Source organism: Octopus bimaculoides, chromosome 10 (genome assembly GCF_046866305.1).
Source record: "Octopus bimaculoides isolate indiv1 chromosome 10, ASM4686630v1, whole genome shotgun sequence".
Classification (NCBI taxonomy): domain Eukaryota; kingdom Metazoa; phylum Mollusca; class Cephalopoda; order Octopoda; family Octopodidae; genus Octopus; species Octopus bimaculoides.
The window spans coordinates 6837506-6854833 of record NC_142937.1 but is presented as its reverse complement, the minus strand read 5'-3'; the positions used below and the strand labels follow the sequence as shown (position 1 = coordinate 6854833).

General features: G+C 35.2%; 1 protein-coding gene across 1 annotated transcript in view; it reads left to right on the top strand.

The window, feature by feature from the left end:
• LOC106871452 (dynein axonemal heavy chain 5) overlaps window positions 1-17328 on the top strand; it is a 330351-nt gene that overhangs the window by 259503 nt on the left and 53520 nt on the right. Inside the window, exons 47-52 of the mRNA XM_089358345.1 lie at window positions 4589-4753; window positions 6470-6586; window positions 9338-9478; window positions 12048-12158; window positions 14177-14299; window positions 17063-17305. Coding sequence (XP_089214471.1) covers window positions 4589-4753; window positions 6470-6586; window positions 9338-9478; window positions 12048-12158; window positions 14177-14299; window positions 17063-17305 — 900 coding nt within the window. The remainder of the gene's footprint in view (window positions 1-4588; window positions 4754-6469; window positions 6587-9337; window positions 9479-12047; window positions 12159-14176; window positions 14300-17062; window positions 17306-17328) is intronic.

Sequence of the window (17328 nt, the reverse complement as noted above, 5' to 3'; positions counted from 1 at the left end):
TTGTGTACTGGGGTCAATAAATTAAGTACCAGTTGCGTACTGGGGTCAATAAATTAAGTACCAGTTGTGTACTGGGGTCAATAAATTAAGTACCAGTTGCGTACTGGGGTCAATAAATTAAGTACCAGTTGCGTACTAGGGTCAATCTAATCTCACCAAAAATTTCAGGCCTTGTGCCTAAAGTAGAAAAGTATATGTGTGTGTGTGTGTGTGTGTGTGTGTGTGTGTGCATGTGTGTATGTATACATGTGCATATGTATGTATTTATTTATTGATATGTAACCATTTGGAGAAGTACTCAATATAGATATAGTGTGCTATACCACTTTAGCTGATGTAGCTTTCATCCAGGATTAGTATAAGTGAGTGGAGAAGAAAAATAAGGAAAATGCAAATTGAGGGCAAACAATAGAGAGAAAAGATAAAAGAAAGAGAGAAGAAAATGATGTATATGTGTGTGGACATGCATAGACACACATGTGCGCACACACACACTTATACAAAGTACGTGCACATGCGCACATACACGGATGTACATGTGCACATGTCTCTCACGTATGCATGTGCATGATCATGCAAATGTACATACACACACTTGGATCCTGTTAATGGTCAGGGTTTAAATTCAACTAAATGAAAAGGATCTCGTGTCATATTATTATTATTAATATATACTTAGATTATTAATATATAGATAGATTCTTTACAAAATTTGGATAAAATTATTAAAGGATACATGCAAAAAATGCATCACACACATGCATGCAGATATGCACATAGTTATGCACACATGAGTGTGCAAGGGAGAGAGAGAGTGGACAGGCAAACAGCCTTACTCATACACATGCATACACACACACATACACACATAGGCACACATGTGCTCAGACAAAGGTATTCAACTCCCTCCAGCATCACCCAACCTGTTTGGTATCGCCTGGTGGAGATTGCAGAATAAAGGTGAGGTAGACCCAGGAAGACTTGGGACGAGGCGGTGTGTGTGTTGTGTGTGTGTGTGTGTGTGTGTGTGTGTGTGTGTGTGTGTGTGTGTGTGTGTGTGTGTGTGTGTGTGTCTGTGTGTATGTATTATACATGTACAGTGGTGCCATTTAATTTAAGAACGTTTGTATACTAATGGTAAAATGGAATGTTTTATATATTCAGGTTATAAATTGAGAATAAAGATGTATATCAAAATAAAGAAAATTTTACGAGCTTTAATATGGTATACAACTTTACAGCATAACATCAACATATTAATTTTAAATTAAAAATAAACTTTATTTTGTGTAATTTACATCACCACTTAATTTAAGAACGATTTGCAAAATTTCATTTCTTTTTGCCTTGTTGACTAATATAAAGGTGGGGTAATTTGCATGCTGTTACAATTTTTAATTGTATTTGATGAGTAAGAGACAAAACTTGATACCAGAAACCAGAGTGAGGATCGCTCAGCTTAGTAGGCTGAAATGGTCATGTAAAACCTATTTCAAATGTAGTTGGCTGCTTTAAAACAGCCATCTACAATGCTGTCCATCATTATAAAGAAACTAATGATTATAAAGACCACTCTTGACCTGAGTAAACAAGAAAAACAACCACAAGAATGGATATATACATTCATAAACTGTCCCTAAAAAGATGAAAAATAACTGTTGTTGACATTTTAAAAGAAATTGGGCAAAAACATGAACTTACCATTGGAGTGTCCACCATAAAAAACTGTCTCAAAGAATTTGAACTTCTAGGAAGAGTCTCTTGCAAAAAGCCATACATTTCTTTAAAAAGTCGATGTGACCGAATACAGTTTGCAAAAGAGCATTTGAATTGGAGTCCAGCAGACTGGTTGAATGTGTTGTGGTCGGATGAGTTAAAGTTCAACTTGTTCGGCAGCGATGGCAGGAAGTATGTAAGAAGGCATATAGGTGAAGAATATCATCCAGAATGCATCCAACCTATAATTAAGCACAGTGGTGGAAGTGTGATGGTGTGGGGGTACATGTCTGGAAAAGATGGAAAAGGTGATGGTCTTATAATAAGAATCAAGAGCATTATGGATAGTAAATCCTATCTAGAAATATTGGAGAAGACTATGCTTCTATATTCCTGAAAGCATTTGGGCCGATCTTGGATGTTCTAGCATGACGACAACCTGAAACACACCTTGCACCTAGTCAGAGATTACATTAGGTCTCAGAGAATTCAATTGATACAGTGGCTGGCACAGTCACCCGACCTAAATCCCATCGAAAATCTTTGGGAAAGGTTGGGTAGAGCTGTGTAAAGTAGTAAGCTAAAGAATAAGGATGATTTTTTAAAAACATTATTAGCCAAAATTGGGGAAAAAAATTTCAGGAACAGCATTAAATGATCTGAGCAATTCTGTTTTGCAGATGCAAAGCTCTATTAAGTAATTTTGGATATCCAACAAAATACTGATTGTGTGAGCTTATTGTTTTTTTGTTGATCTCAGAATAAACATTTTAAGGCAAAAATAGGAAATTTTACAAATCGTTCTTAAATTAAATGGTGCTATAAATTACAATAATTAAAATTTATTTTTAATTTAAAATTAATATGTTGATGTTATGCTGTAAAGTTGTATAATGTATTAAATCTTGTGAAATTTTCTTTATTTTGGTATATAACTTGAAAATATAAAAAATGTCATTAAGTGTTCTTAAATTAAATGGCGCCACTGTATGTGTCTTGGGTGGAGGTGGGGGAATATTAGCTATGTGTTTGTTTACTATTATGTGTATATATGTAACAAATAACCTCACATACACACACACACACACACTCTACCTACCTACCTACCTACCTACCTACCTACCTACCTGCCTGCCTGCCTGCCTGCCTATTTCTCCATCTGCCTATCTCTGCTTTTCTGTTTCTCTATCTGTCAGTCTTACAACACATATGCACATGTGTCTTGGGAATATGTCTATACATGTATGTGTGATTTTATGTGTTTTGGGTGGGGGAGGTGTCTGTTTTCGTAAGTATATCTGTGTGCTTATTTGTGAACATGTGTTGTATTTTGTTGGTTCATTTTTGTGAATGGAAAAAAACTAAAACTATCCTTTTGATAAAAAAAATAAGGATTCCAGAACCCAGAAATGTACTGGAAGAGATTTTACTTGAAAAAAAGGTAAATGTTTGAGAGTACATGAGTCCACATATTTTTGTGTTGCAATCAACTGTTTTCACAAGATTTAAAGTACACATAAACAGAGAAGCAGATTCTAAATTCTCATATTATATGGATCAGCTTGATAATAGTTATGAATGACATTTTAATGAATATTGTTTCAAAAATTTTCCTTAGAGTCAAATTTGTAATCAACAGTCAATCAAATTTTAGTCAGCTTTTGCTGATGAAATGTGATGAAAGATAGTTAAAAATGAAGGTTACTTTTGAAAAAACAGCGAAAATATCATGAAAAATAAATAGATTAGAGTAATGTGTTACAAGAGCTGATCACTTTTAAAGCAATGTTTCAAGAAAATGTTATGTATCTTATTTATATTTTTGATCTATTGTTAAAACTGCATATCTATAAAGAAACATTTTGTTGAGTTTAATGACTACCTTACACTGAATAAGGCTTTATCGACATCATTATAGGGATTAGCAGTGTTCATTGTGTCAGTTAAAGCTAATATGATAATAAATTATTTCCTCATTCTATGCATAGGTTTTGAAATTTAATTTACAGGATACATCCTCTTTAAGATTATAGAATTTGATTTTTTATTTTTCCTGTTTTTCTATATTGCATGAGCTAAATAATTTAAAGAATTTCACAAGAAATATTCTGGTTTAAATTTTTTCGATGTTTTTGTCTTTGGATTTCTAGGTGAAGGTCTTCCTTAATAGTAATCAGTGACCCCAGCAGCCAGTTTTCACCTTATCCAACTGGAACAAATCAGCGTGGATCAGTGACAGACAACCAAATGTTAAATTATAGTCTGTATCTCATCACTGATGCAGTTGCGTGCCTATGGCATGATATTTAACTAGCAACAAACAAGTGAATCAACCTAGCTCTACCAAAATGCTGCAGTTGATCTAACTTGTTTGTTATGAGCAACAGCAATCCTGAGAAGTGATTAGTTAGCCTGTGGCTGCATCCACAGAAAATGCAGCAAGCAGTAGAGCAATATCTTATCTAGATAACTGGTTTCACAGAAATCCAAAATAAAAATTATCCCATGGAGCCTTGTGATTCAGAAATAAGTTAATTTTTCTAAAATAAAGATCTTTTGTACAGGAACTTAATTACCGAGTGCTGAAAGTACATTTCATTTCATGTTCCTTGAGTTAGTGATCCAGCATCCCAACTGGTTAAATACAGCACTGATGTCTCTCCGACAGTCATCTCCCTTAAAATTTATTGCGAGAAGTTTTTTATTTGAGGTTTTGCTCATTCTTGAAGAAAACAGTTTGTGTTGCTTTTATTTTGCAACTGCTACATGTAATGAAAATAACAATTAAAAATAAAAGTACATGTGATAATTGAAAAATTACTGATATTACTTATCACTGTTGTTGTTATAACTTTTTTTTTTAAATATGCAGCTGCTTGAATGCAATTATGTTGCACAAGCCTTAACAATTATGGAAGGATATCTGCCTGGAGAGGAAGAATTGAAAGATATAGCTACCGAAAAGCTTCAAAATATTGTTGTTTTCGCATTGATGTGGTCCCTAGGGGCTTTATTGGAACTTGATGACAGATTAAAGGTTGTATTTACCATTTATTTATAGTTATCTTAGCAAACTGTACATACATACATACATACATACATACATATCTGATGTTATTAGTCAAATCTATATGTATACCAGCAAGTCGGTGTAATTTTCTCCTACATAATTCTCTACTTATGTGTGTGTGTGTGTGTGTATATATATATATAAATACATTACAGTTTTAGTGAATGCTTGTTATCTTTATTTATTAGGTAAGTAATTCTTTGTGCATGTAGATGCTATTGTGGTATTTGAAGACTGAAAGTCTACTTATGTTATCTATAGTATGAGACATTCCTCAAATATAAATAATATATATACAAGATACAAAATGGAAGTCTGTAGGGCACTGCCCAAGAACTGATAACAGATGAACTGTAGAGAGGAATTTCACTGTGACCTAGCTAGTAAAGGGACTTCCAGTTAGGTGGACTTTTCTCAGAGGTCAACTGCTTTTGCCCACATGGTGTATAACAAAATGTAACAAAAAAAAATTCTGCATTAACACACTCTCATTCCCAGTTGATTTTTCTGTGTATAAGCTTAACCAAGCTATCAGTCTTTTGACAGGAAGATTTTTTTTGTTCCTGTCGCAAAAAGACTTACTTCCTGTTTTATGGCTCCTAACAACATTTTATTTACAGATACATGCAGTTCATCATCACTATCGGCAGTATGTGCCATATTTGTGCAATAATTCTGCTCATAGCAGTCAACTAGATAAAATTTAAAGATAGTTGGGTACTTGTTTTTTTTTATCAATAAAGTTCATACCGATTTCATTAGTGACATCATTAAATTTGCCTTGAAATATCTTCATGACCTCTGTTGACTTTGCCTATACTTGAGACCAGTAAACTTTTGAACAGCATCATAAGATAAGGATAGGATTTATGTTAGTCACTTTGCCACTTTGCTGTAGCATGTCACGAAAGATTAATATAAAATATTATAAGAGCAAAAAAGGCCGTGTGGTTAAGAAGCTCACTTCATGGTCCTGTCCACAGCATGGCAGTTTGGGCTTCTTCTATTAAAGTCCCAGCCCACCAATACCTTGTGAGTGAATTCACTAGAAAGAAATGGCACAAAAGCCTAGTGTGTGTGTGTGTGTGTGTGTGTCTAGCTACTTGACAACTTGTATTAGCTTGTACTTCAACAAACAGAGAGTCTGACAGAATAAGTAACAAAGTTAAAATAAATAGATTAGCACTCAGAATTCATGATGTTATGCCAGTGCAACAAAGTAATATTGTGATTTCATGATGCTAACAGGAAATTATCTTTTACTTATTGTTATACTTGGGGATGGCCATATTTTGCCAATTAAACACACACACACTATACGTTTGGTCTTCACTTCAGCTTTGTTATAATTATTTTAGTTTCTTTGTCAAAGGTCTTTCATCATACATCTGTGATCTCTTCACTGAATCTATATTCTGCATGTCTCTTCCTGTTCTGCTTATTCCATTTAAATAATAATGATAGTAATAATAAAGTTGAAGTGAAGATCAAATATATATATATATAGTGTGTGTGTGTGTGTGTGTGTGTGTGTGTGTGTGTGTGTGTGTGTGTGTGTTTAATTGACAAAATATGACCATCTGCAAATATAACAATATCTGTTCCACATCAAGTGTCTTAAAAAAAAAATACATAATCCTATCTTTTATTTATTTCTTCAAAATTTTTGTTTAAATCTTTTAGCTTGAAGAATTTTGGAAAGAAAACTGCACGTTGCCATTGCCTCCTGTCATGGAATCACAAACAATATTTGAATATGTTGTGTCTGACAAAGGAATGTGGGAACACTGGTCTCAGAGGGTAAGTAATCCAGGCTTGCAAGAACAATATTTATTTCATTTTATTCAATATAAGACAGATTTTTAGAAGCATATGACTCACGCATGATAGAGTTGATGTTATTTTCCGCAAACCTTTTGAGCTCTATGTTAAAGTCTATCCTAAGAGGTACTTGAACTCAGATCATCATCATCATCATCATCGTTTAACGTCCGCTTTCCATGCTAGCATGGGTTGGACGATTTGACTGAGGACAGGTGAAACCAGATGGCTACACCAGGCTCCAATCTGATCTGGCAGAGTGTCTACAGCTGGATGCTCTTTCTACCACCAACCCCTCTGAGAGTGTAGTGGGTGCTTTTACGTGCCACTGGCACGAAGGCCAGTCAGGTGGTACTGGCAACGGCCACACTCAAAATGGTGTATTTTATGTGCCACCCACACAAGAGCCAGTCCAGGGGCACTGGCAACAATCTCGCTTGAAAGTCCTTACATATACCACGGGCACAAGTGCCAGAAAGGCGACGCTGGGCACAGGTGCCATCACGATTTCGCTTTCGCTTGCCCCAACAGGTCTTCGCAAGCCGAGTTTCGTGTCCAATGAAGGAGACAACGTTGGCATGGGTGCCAGTCATCGAATTTAGTTCGATTTCGATTTTACTTGCCTCAACAGGTCTTCGCAAGTGGAGTTTAGTGTCCAATGAAGGAAAGGTACGCATAAGATCTGAGTGACAATATCAATGAGGTAAAAAGCTTCAGAAGATAAACATAATATTCAGTTGAATATAACTAACTCTGATATTGGTATTTATTTAATGATCTTAGAAAAGAAGCGGAATGATATACTCTGGCAAAATCTCAGCACAGCAAAATGAGTGCTCTACTTGTGATGACTAAACATTTATTCTGGAATAGGTACCACTTTTCCACATGATTAATAATAGTACATAATGAAGTGGTGGAATTAACCAAGATACTAGAGTTATGTTCAATTTATTGCAGCATTTAATTTCATCTTCCTACATCTTATTCAATCAAATTCTATCTTTTTTTGAACAACAGTTATGTAGTCATTATGTAGATCAGCATAAATTCAGACCTTTGATATCCCTCTTTGTAGGTGAAGCCATGGGAAACAGCATAGTAGATGTGTAATCTCAACAAAAAGTCCTCCACTGACTAATGGCAACATTTACGTGATGCTGGACAGAGGTCAATGGCCACAATCATCAAATTTCTATTATATTACTGTTAGTGTTTGTAGACTCGGTGACCATGGATGCTATTAGCCAATAAAAATATAATCCAAGTCACTCCAACCAGATGATATCTGTATAATTTCTGGTCCTGACACCAGTCCTGAAAACTGGATTGATTTATTTTTATTACAAACTTCACTAGATAGTGTCATTTTCTTTCTAAAATGTTTGTCTTCAGTTTCGTTTTCCTTAATACTATCAACATCAGAAATCCTTTCTACTATAGGCACAAGGCCTGAAATTTTGCAGGAGGGGGGCAGTTGATTTGATGAACCTCAGTATGCAACTAGTATTTAATTTATCGACCTCAAAAGGATGAAAGGTGTAGTCGACCTCAGTGGAATTTGATCTCAGAACATAGCGAAATACCACTAAGAATTTTGTCCAGTGTGCTAACGATTCTAGCCAGCTTACCATATGTTATTGTAACAGTAGAAGCAAACTTTCCTGTGTGACAGTTACAAGGTGGTATCAAAAGGTTACTGAATTAGTTCTGTAGCATACCAACATGTAGCAGCACATGGTTGTGTGTGCAGTGAGAGCTAGCACTGACTTTCATGAGGCAGTGTGCCAAGTGACATTGCTATGTTTACTTTGCAAGTTGTGAAATTTGTGTTTTTGTGATCATGTGTATGCTGTAGTCCGTGATTTTGTCATGGACAAGAAGTTGGAACAAAGAGCCAACATGAAATTTCGTGTTAAACTTGGGAAGTCTGCTACAGAGACATTGAGCATGCTTCAACAAGCTTACACTGATGAGGCAATGGGTCATACGCAATGTGCAATGTTTTGAGTGGCACAAGCACTTCAAAAGTGGAAGAAGGTCCCTGGAAGACGATGAGCGATCTGGAAAACCTACCATGAGCATCATCTATGGAAATGTGGTATTGTGTATTGAGAATTTGTTCCCCAGGGCCAGACTGTCAATGGAGAGTTCTACTGTGATGTTTTGAAGCATTTAAGGGAAGACATTTGACAAAAGTGACTGGGTCTGTGGAGCATGAAGAATTGGGTTCTTCTTGACGACAATGCATCATCACTGAGCTCTCCTCACTTGTGCGTTTCTCGTCAAAAACAACTTGGTATCACTTCTGCACCTGTCCTATTCTCCAGATTTAGCACCTGTGCACTTCCATCTCTTCTCTAAGATGAAAATTACAGCTCAAAGATCGCCATTTTAACACTGTTGTCAAGATTCATATTCTAAAAGTGGCAGGAATGCTGGAATAGTGTACTGTTGCGCAAGGTGACTATTTCAAAGGAGATGATGCTAAAACTTAGGTAAATAGGTTATTCTTTTATTAAAGGTAATCAGTCTGGGAACCTTTTGACACTACCTCGTAGGAATACTAGACAATCTCAATGAAATATAATAAATGCTTGAACACTTACAGCAGATTAAATTCGTGTTGTACTATTCTGAACTGAGTCTTGTTGATGTTTGATAATTTATTCATTTCTATTCTCCCATATCAAGTCTACATGTGATGCTGGGTCGTTTTGTCTTTGATAGATAACTCAATACGTATACCCTAAGGATTCTACTCCAGACTACACAACAATCTTAATTCCAAACATTGACAATGTACGCACTGATTTCCTTATCAATATGATTGCAAAGCAATGTAAAGCAGTTTTATTGATTGGAGAACAGGTAGGTATCAATCAGTTACACATTTATCTGTATTTACCACATTGACCCCTTTATCATGCTGATACATACACTTTCAATGCACTGATTTGTAACACATATTGTACCTTTACATTGTTATAGCTTTACATAAAATTATGAGTTATGGGTGTAAGTGATTAGCTCTGAGATTTGAAAGTGATATAAAATGAATTCATCCTGGATTGCATGCTAGTTTTATTGTCATTATTACTTAATACAGTGGAGGCGCAATGGCCCAGTGGTTAGGGCAGCGGACTCGCGGTCATAGGATCGCAGTTTCGATTCCCAGACCGGGTGTTGTGAGTGTTTATTGAGCGAAAACACCTAAAGCTCCACGAGGCTCCAGCAGGGGATGGTGGCGAACCCTGCTGTACTCTTCCACCACAACTTTCTCTCACTCTTTCTTCTTGTTTCTGTTGTGCCTGTAATTCAAAGGGTCAGCCTTGTCACACTGTGTCACGCTGAATATCCCCGAGAACTACGTTAAGGGTACACATGTCTGTGGAGTGCTCAGCCACTTGCACGTTAATTTCACGAGCAGGCTGTTCCGTTGACCGGATCAACTGGAACCCTTGACGTCGTAAGCGACGGAGTGCCAACAATTACTTAATGCAAAAGAAATTATTATCATTTAGTTGGAGGAATATCAATATACAAGGTGCAGACGGTATTTGAGGACATATTTATGGTTTTAAAATAACACTTGTATAATAATAGAAAAAACTGTATATTTATGAAAATAGCATAAACATAAAGCTGAATTATCTATTTAGAAATTTCATCCAATAAAACCACCATAAGCATCAATAACTGACTTGGTGCAGGTTCGAAATCATTTACAAGCTCAGATTAAGTGGTTCTTGTTCGTATTGGACATAACTTGAACTATGGCAGCTTTTGAAGAATCTTTGGTGCTATGGGCATGTCCATTGACATTTTTGTCAATGATGTCCTATACATAGTACTCCAGTTGATTGAGATCGAGAGAAATTAGGAGGCCAAGTGTTGGGGGTGATGTGATCATGCAAATTGTTGGCCATCCATTCTCGTGTCATTTGAGCCTTGTGTGATGGTGCAGAATCTTGTTGAAAGACATAAGGCCTTCCACTGCATACACTGTTGATCCATGGCTTAACAACTTTATCTAGGACCTCAATATATGCAGCAGCAATCGCCCTAAGTCCTTGTAGGAAAAGTGAGGAGGCATCATATGTCCTTCATTGCTAACAACACCCAAAATAATGACACTTGCAGAAAATTTTGTATGCATTACTCTTGGAACCTCAGAAGGGTCTGCACATAGCCATCTGTCATTTCTTCTGTTAGTTTTCTGGTCCTGGTTAAAGTTTTTCTCATCTGAGAAAAACCAAATCACACCATCTTCTGATGGATTTTTAAGTTTGTTCAGAAGTCTTTTGGAGTGATTATGCTGCTACACCTGCACTTTTGCCTTTTTGAAATTCCTAAAGAATGAAGTGATGAATATGCTCTTTGATTGGAGTCAACATGGGCCCAATACAACAACTTCACTTACGATAAGATTGACAAAATGTGAAAGAAAATGAAAGAAAATTATATACAAACGATTTTGTCATATTTCACACAGAACTTAGAAGTAAAACACCTTTAGATTTAATTAGATATTTACTTAAAAGAAGAAAAAAAAATTTCTTTACAACCTGATATATACACATATATACACATATATGATGTATAAACATATATGCATATATTAAAGTTCAGGTGAGGATATATAAACCTCAGAGGAATAGAAATATCCAAGATTAGACTGGTTGAATACTTTATAATATAGGTACGCACACATATATATATTATTATTATAGAAACCAAGAGAAGATGGAGATAAGATTAATAAAGATTTATTAATACATTGACAAGACCTATAACTGCTTAATAAATTATTAATGTATTTATAAATATATCAATAATTTTTTTTATTAATCTTATCTCCATCTTCTCTCTTGTTTTTTTTTATATATATACATATATATGTGTGTGTGTGTGTGTGTGTGGATATTCCATTATTCAGTTTTATTTCAAGATTTCTTACCAATAGTGAAAGAGCTGGTTTCTAACCTAGATCCAAGGCTCCTTCATTGGAATTTCAACATCAACAGGGTATTTTTTGTATGTTTGTATGTATACGTGCAGGTTTGTATGTTTTGTTTTATGTATGTATTCTCATGCATATAGTTGCATGTCTGGACATGCTCATATATACTTAAATGATAAACTTCTGGATAGTTCCAGTGATGGCTTGGATCTGTAATCTTCAAATCAGCCTTCTCCCTTCTGGGTTCGAGTAGCCATTTTTAGAATGAAAATATGAATGCTGCTATTAAATGCAACTTTCCCTTTTGTGCAGCACATTGTGTTGTCATTAAAATTATTGTACATCTGATACTGTTCCTAAAATTACACATTAACAAGAAAATATTTTTCTAAATGATCAGTTTCTCAGAAATAACCTGTAAAATTATTACTTGTTTTGAGTTATGATATCTCTAAAATAGTTTCTTTTTGTTCTCAGGGAACTGCGAAAACTGTCATGGTTCAAGCCTATTGCAGTAAATACAATCCAGAAGAACACCTTTTCAAGAGTTTTAGCTTTTCCAGTGCTTCAACTCCATTAATGTTTCAAGTAAGCTGGGGTTTTTTTTTGTTATTAAAAAAAAGTTGGGGTGGTTTATTGCCTATTTAAATGCCTGTTGAAACTACTACACAACTTCAGATGTAATTTCATTATATAATAACTAACTCAGTTGGAGAGCTCTTCTTTCACTGGCAGCTCATAAATGTCACTCATTAGATACAAACTGTAGAACTTAGGGTATTCAATTAGCACCTTAGTACATCGTTCTTGCATGTGGTCTTTTTTTTTAGATATTAGCATGTTATTTGATATAAAAGACTATCAACAAAACATAATAGCAGTTAGCATATTCGCATCACATTTTGAATTTGCTGAAATATATTAAGAATGAATATGTATTTCATTGTTTTGATTCTCATTGTTCTTTGTGTACATGATGATTCATTATCAGTTTGGCATGCATCAGCATGCATCAATAAATAATTTGTTGATTTCTACAAACAAATGCACTCACTCTTGTTTAGATTCAGTGATCAGAAGGTAATTTTGACTGAAGAGACACAACAAGGTTGAAACACCGCAGTGTCTCATAGTCACCTTATGTCAATGAATCCAGAAGGTGTTCTCTGAAGAGAAAAATACTACAGCAGTTAGCATAATTATGATTGATTCTGTGAGATATATTAAGAATGAATATATCATTGTGTGTGTTCGTCTATCTATCTATCTATCTATCTATCTATCTATCTATCTATCCATCCATCCATCTATCTGCCTGTCTGTTTGTCTATCTATCTATCTATCCATCCATCAATCTGTCTGACTGTCTGTCTGTCAATCCATCTATCCATCCATTCATCCATCTACCCATCTGTCTATCTGCCTGTCTGTCTGTCTTATAATTGTTGGTTACCTACAGTTGAATGTAAGCTTTTGGCTCTACCTTAGGCCCGTGGTCATCATTTGATCTTAGCTGAATAGGAAATAAACTCTTCAAAATCTTTGCTCAATGAAGTCTCATACATAATTAAAAAATCTGAGGGGAAATGGAACCAAGCTTACTTGAGTATAGAGAAAAAAGTATATGGCCCCATCATCTGTATATCTGTAAAGCAAAAGACAAACTCATTTATGTTCGTGTCACAGTAAAATGTACCCAAGTACATTCTGTAAAGTGATTAGGGTTAGGAAGGGCATCCAGCTGTAGAAATCATACCAAAAATGAAAGTGTAACATGCTCCTCTGACATATTTAAGAGGGCAGTAATTCAAAACTGGTTCCGAACATGACAATCCTTCCAACCCATGCCGGTATGGAAAGCTGATATATGATGATGATAATGGGGGTAGTGGTGGCAGCAATGGCAGCAGTGATGGTAGTGATGGTGATGATGGTGATGATGGTGATATATTTGATATACTTGGGTGATGCTTTCTTATAAAAAGAAGGTTAACTAGTTGATCAATTTTCACCTAGAATTGTTATAGATTATACAATAAGCATCATCATCATCATCATCATCATCATCATCATCATCGTTTAACGTCCGCCTTCCATGCTAGCATGGGTTGGACGATTTGACAGAGGACTGGTGAACCAGATGGCTACACCAGGCTCCAATCTGATTTGGCCGAGTTTCTACAGCTGGATGCCCTTCCTAACGCCAACCACTCCGAGAGTGTAGTGGGTGCTTTTACATGCCACCGGCATGAAGGTCAGTCAGGCGGTACTGGCAACGGCCATGCTCAAAATGGTGCATTTTACATGCCACCTGCACTAATATGGGTAAATTTCTTTAATTTTAGCAAGATGTTTACCATAAGCTCTGACAGAATGAGACAAAAGCAGAAGATATTAGTCATGTAATGGTTGAGTACAACTATGGAACTTTGATAGAATTTAAAGTAAAAATATTTTATTTTGTGTTAGTTCATATATTGTGTCATCTAAGAATGCACAACATTAAAACTTCAGAAATATTATATGGTATTAAATGTGAGGTTCTTGGAAGATCTCACCAACAATCGCTAAGATGAACTTAAAAACATTCAAAATTCCTTTTTCAGCGTACTATGGAAAGTTATGTGGAAAAAAGAATGGGTACAACATACGGTCCCCCAGCTGGAAAAAGGCTCACTGTATTTATTGATGACATCAATATGCCAATTATCAATGAGTGGGGTGATCAGGTAATATAAACTTTTTATGTTTTATAATAACTCTTGGCCTATGTTCAGAGTGTATTTATTATATTTTATATTGTTTTACTTTATTTTATTTTGTCTTATTTTATTTTCTCTCATCTTCCTCCCTATCTGTCCTACTAACAGTGTTAAACTGTTATACTAAAATAATGTGAAATTATGACATTGTTGAAATAGCTACACCCTACAGTCTCCATAATGACTACGTAATCTTCATGTAACTAGCTTTGTTTCAAAGAGTTATAGTATTAATAACAGTTACTAATATTAGACAAATAGAAAATTATCTCCTCACATCTCCAGGATAGGGAGTATCCACAATGAGCATAAATGCATTTAATCCTAAAAGTAATTCCCTACTTAAGCTGCTAAAACAGCAGCAACATCTCCAACAAATCACACCTAGCTGTCTTAATAAATGGAATGGGATGTCTGCATCCAGGATAATGTATTCCTGGATATTGTTGTTGGCACTCCGTCGCTTACGACGTCGAGGGTTCCAGTTGATCCGATCAACGGAACAGCCAGCTGCTCGTGAAATAAACGTGCAAGTGGCTGAGCACTCCACAGACACGTATACCCTTAACGTAGTTCTCGGGGATATTCAACGTGACACAGAGTGTGACAAGGTTGACCCTTTGAATTATAGGCACAATAGAAACAGGAAGAAAGGGTGAGAGAAAGTTGTGGTGAAAGAGTACAGCAGGGTTTGCCACCATCCCCTGCTGGAGCCTCATGGAGCTTTACGTATTTTCGCTCAATAAACACTCACAACGCCCGGTCTGGGAATCGAAACTGCAATCCTATGACCACGAGACCACTGCCCTAACAACTGGGCCATTGCCCTTCCACTCCTGGATATAATATAACCTTAAACACAAGTTGGCAATCATTGAGGCTAAGCATTAATCATGCTGAGATCACTTCAGTATTATAGTTTACAAACACACTGCAAATATGCGTAAGTCTAACTAATTATAAATACGTTTTTAATGTGTGTGTGTTTTTTTTTTTCATTTAATGCAAGATTATCTATCAATTTTATTTTGAAATCTTAATTAATCAGTTGAAATCAGTTTTTGGTCAGATATCAAAATTCTTACCCTACACTCACTGGTAAATCTAAGCAGGATTTACAAAGAGTCTCTGGAGACCATGCTCTTTTGGTCAAATGACTTCAACTGAAATAGGAATAGTTTCCTTTGGAAGATTTGTTATACAAGCTTTATACATGTGCTTGTAGATAAGTATTTTCGATAGAAATTCCTATTTAGGCTAAATATAAGCTTACTCAATTCAGTTGTAGTTAGACTTCCATGTGAGAAATAACTGTTTGATTTTAGAATTGGGCTGAGAATTGTTAGATAAGTTAAATGAGGCAGTGGCTTTAAGTTAATGCTCTGTATTAAGCACAAGCTCTTGACTTTCATTTTACTAAATCTTCCAATGTGGTTTGTCTGTCTAAAAGACACATAATTTTTCCTGCTTTTAACATACTTGATTGTTAATGCAATCTACACCAAATTTCATAGTGGCTTGCAGTAAAATGGATACCACTATGCTAGCATGGGGAAATGGATATAAGCAGTTTGTTATGATTTAGATATCTTTATTATTGCTTGTTTGCAAATCCAATTTATTAGAATATTCATTCTAATGTCTGTTTGCATCGCAATATAGTATGGAGTATAACCGAAATAGGAATAGATCAATTATATCTTGGTGTGATATATTGATAAACATTCAAGTTAGACTATATACAATTTTATTTTGCTGTCTTTGTTTATAATAACCATGGAAAATCCTCAGGTTGACTTGACATACCACACTACATGTGTTCAAGGATACCAGCTAATTTAGGACATTATATTTTATTCTGAAAAGGATTTTAAAAAATACAATATATAAACTTACTTTTGATGAAGCAGTGCTAATAGCACTCTCTTGTTATGAGACAAGGAGATTTTAATAGCTGACTGATGTTAATATTCACTTTGAAATCTTTTAGATTAGTTTTTGTTGGAAAGACAATAGATAATAATGAAATTCATGGAAATAAGGACAGATCCAGAAACAACGATCAGGTAATGTGTTTGGGGTGGCACTGTAGAAAGATTGAAATACACTGAGATAATAGAAAGACAAAGACAAATGCATTAAATGAGTTTAGGCACAAACATAGATAACAGTCTGCAAATTCAACAGTACAAATAATACTGTAATAGTAGCGCAAACAAAGGAAGTCCATGCACAAGTGGTTATTGAGTATTATTGAATTACAATCTGCATGCAAAGCGTATTTTATTTCTTTATGGTATAAGAAAGATGGGAAAGCACAAAAACATAAGCAATTAGTCTTTTTCAAATAAAATCTGTCAACCAGGTTTGATTCTTGGTAGTAGCTATTTCATATGTTCTATAACTGGCTTTGAGAGAACTCTGAGTATCACAACTTTTACTCCCTAGTGATGGGAGTATCACTGATCCCAAAAGGTTGCTCAAGCAATTAACCCCATTAATTTTATTGAATAATTCAGAATTTATTTTTTAGGATCAGAATGTAAGTGTTCCAAATGTAATCTTAGCTGAGTTGTGTCTACCATTGGCAGTTATATTGGTCTGGGTTATTTTCTGGCTCTGAAAACAAACCCAGTATTCTTGATGCACTCATAACTATGTAATGAAAATATAATTAATATAGTTATAATATTTCTAATATAGGAGTTGGAATCTGTTTGGTATTTACAGGTCACAAATGAAATTACTCGGCAAATGATAGAAATGAATGGATTCTATAACCTTGAAAAACCTGGAGAATTTACAACAGTTACTGATATCCAGTTACTGGCTGCAATGATTCATCCTGGAGGAGGCCGAAATGATATTCCTCAGAGACTCAAGCGTCAGTTCTCTATCTTTAACTGTACTCTGCCTTCAAACAATTCTGTTGATCAGATTTTTCAAACTATTGGTTGTGGACATTTTTGCAAGGTACAGACATTTTACAACACTTT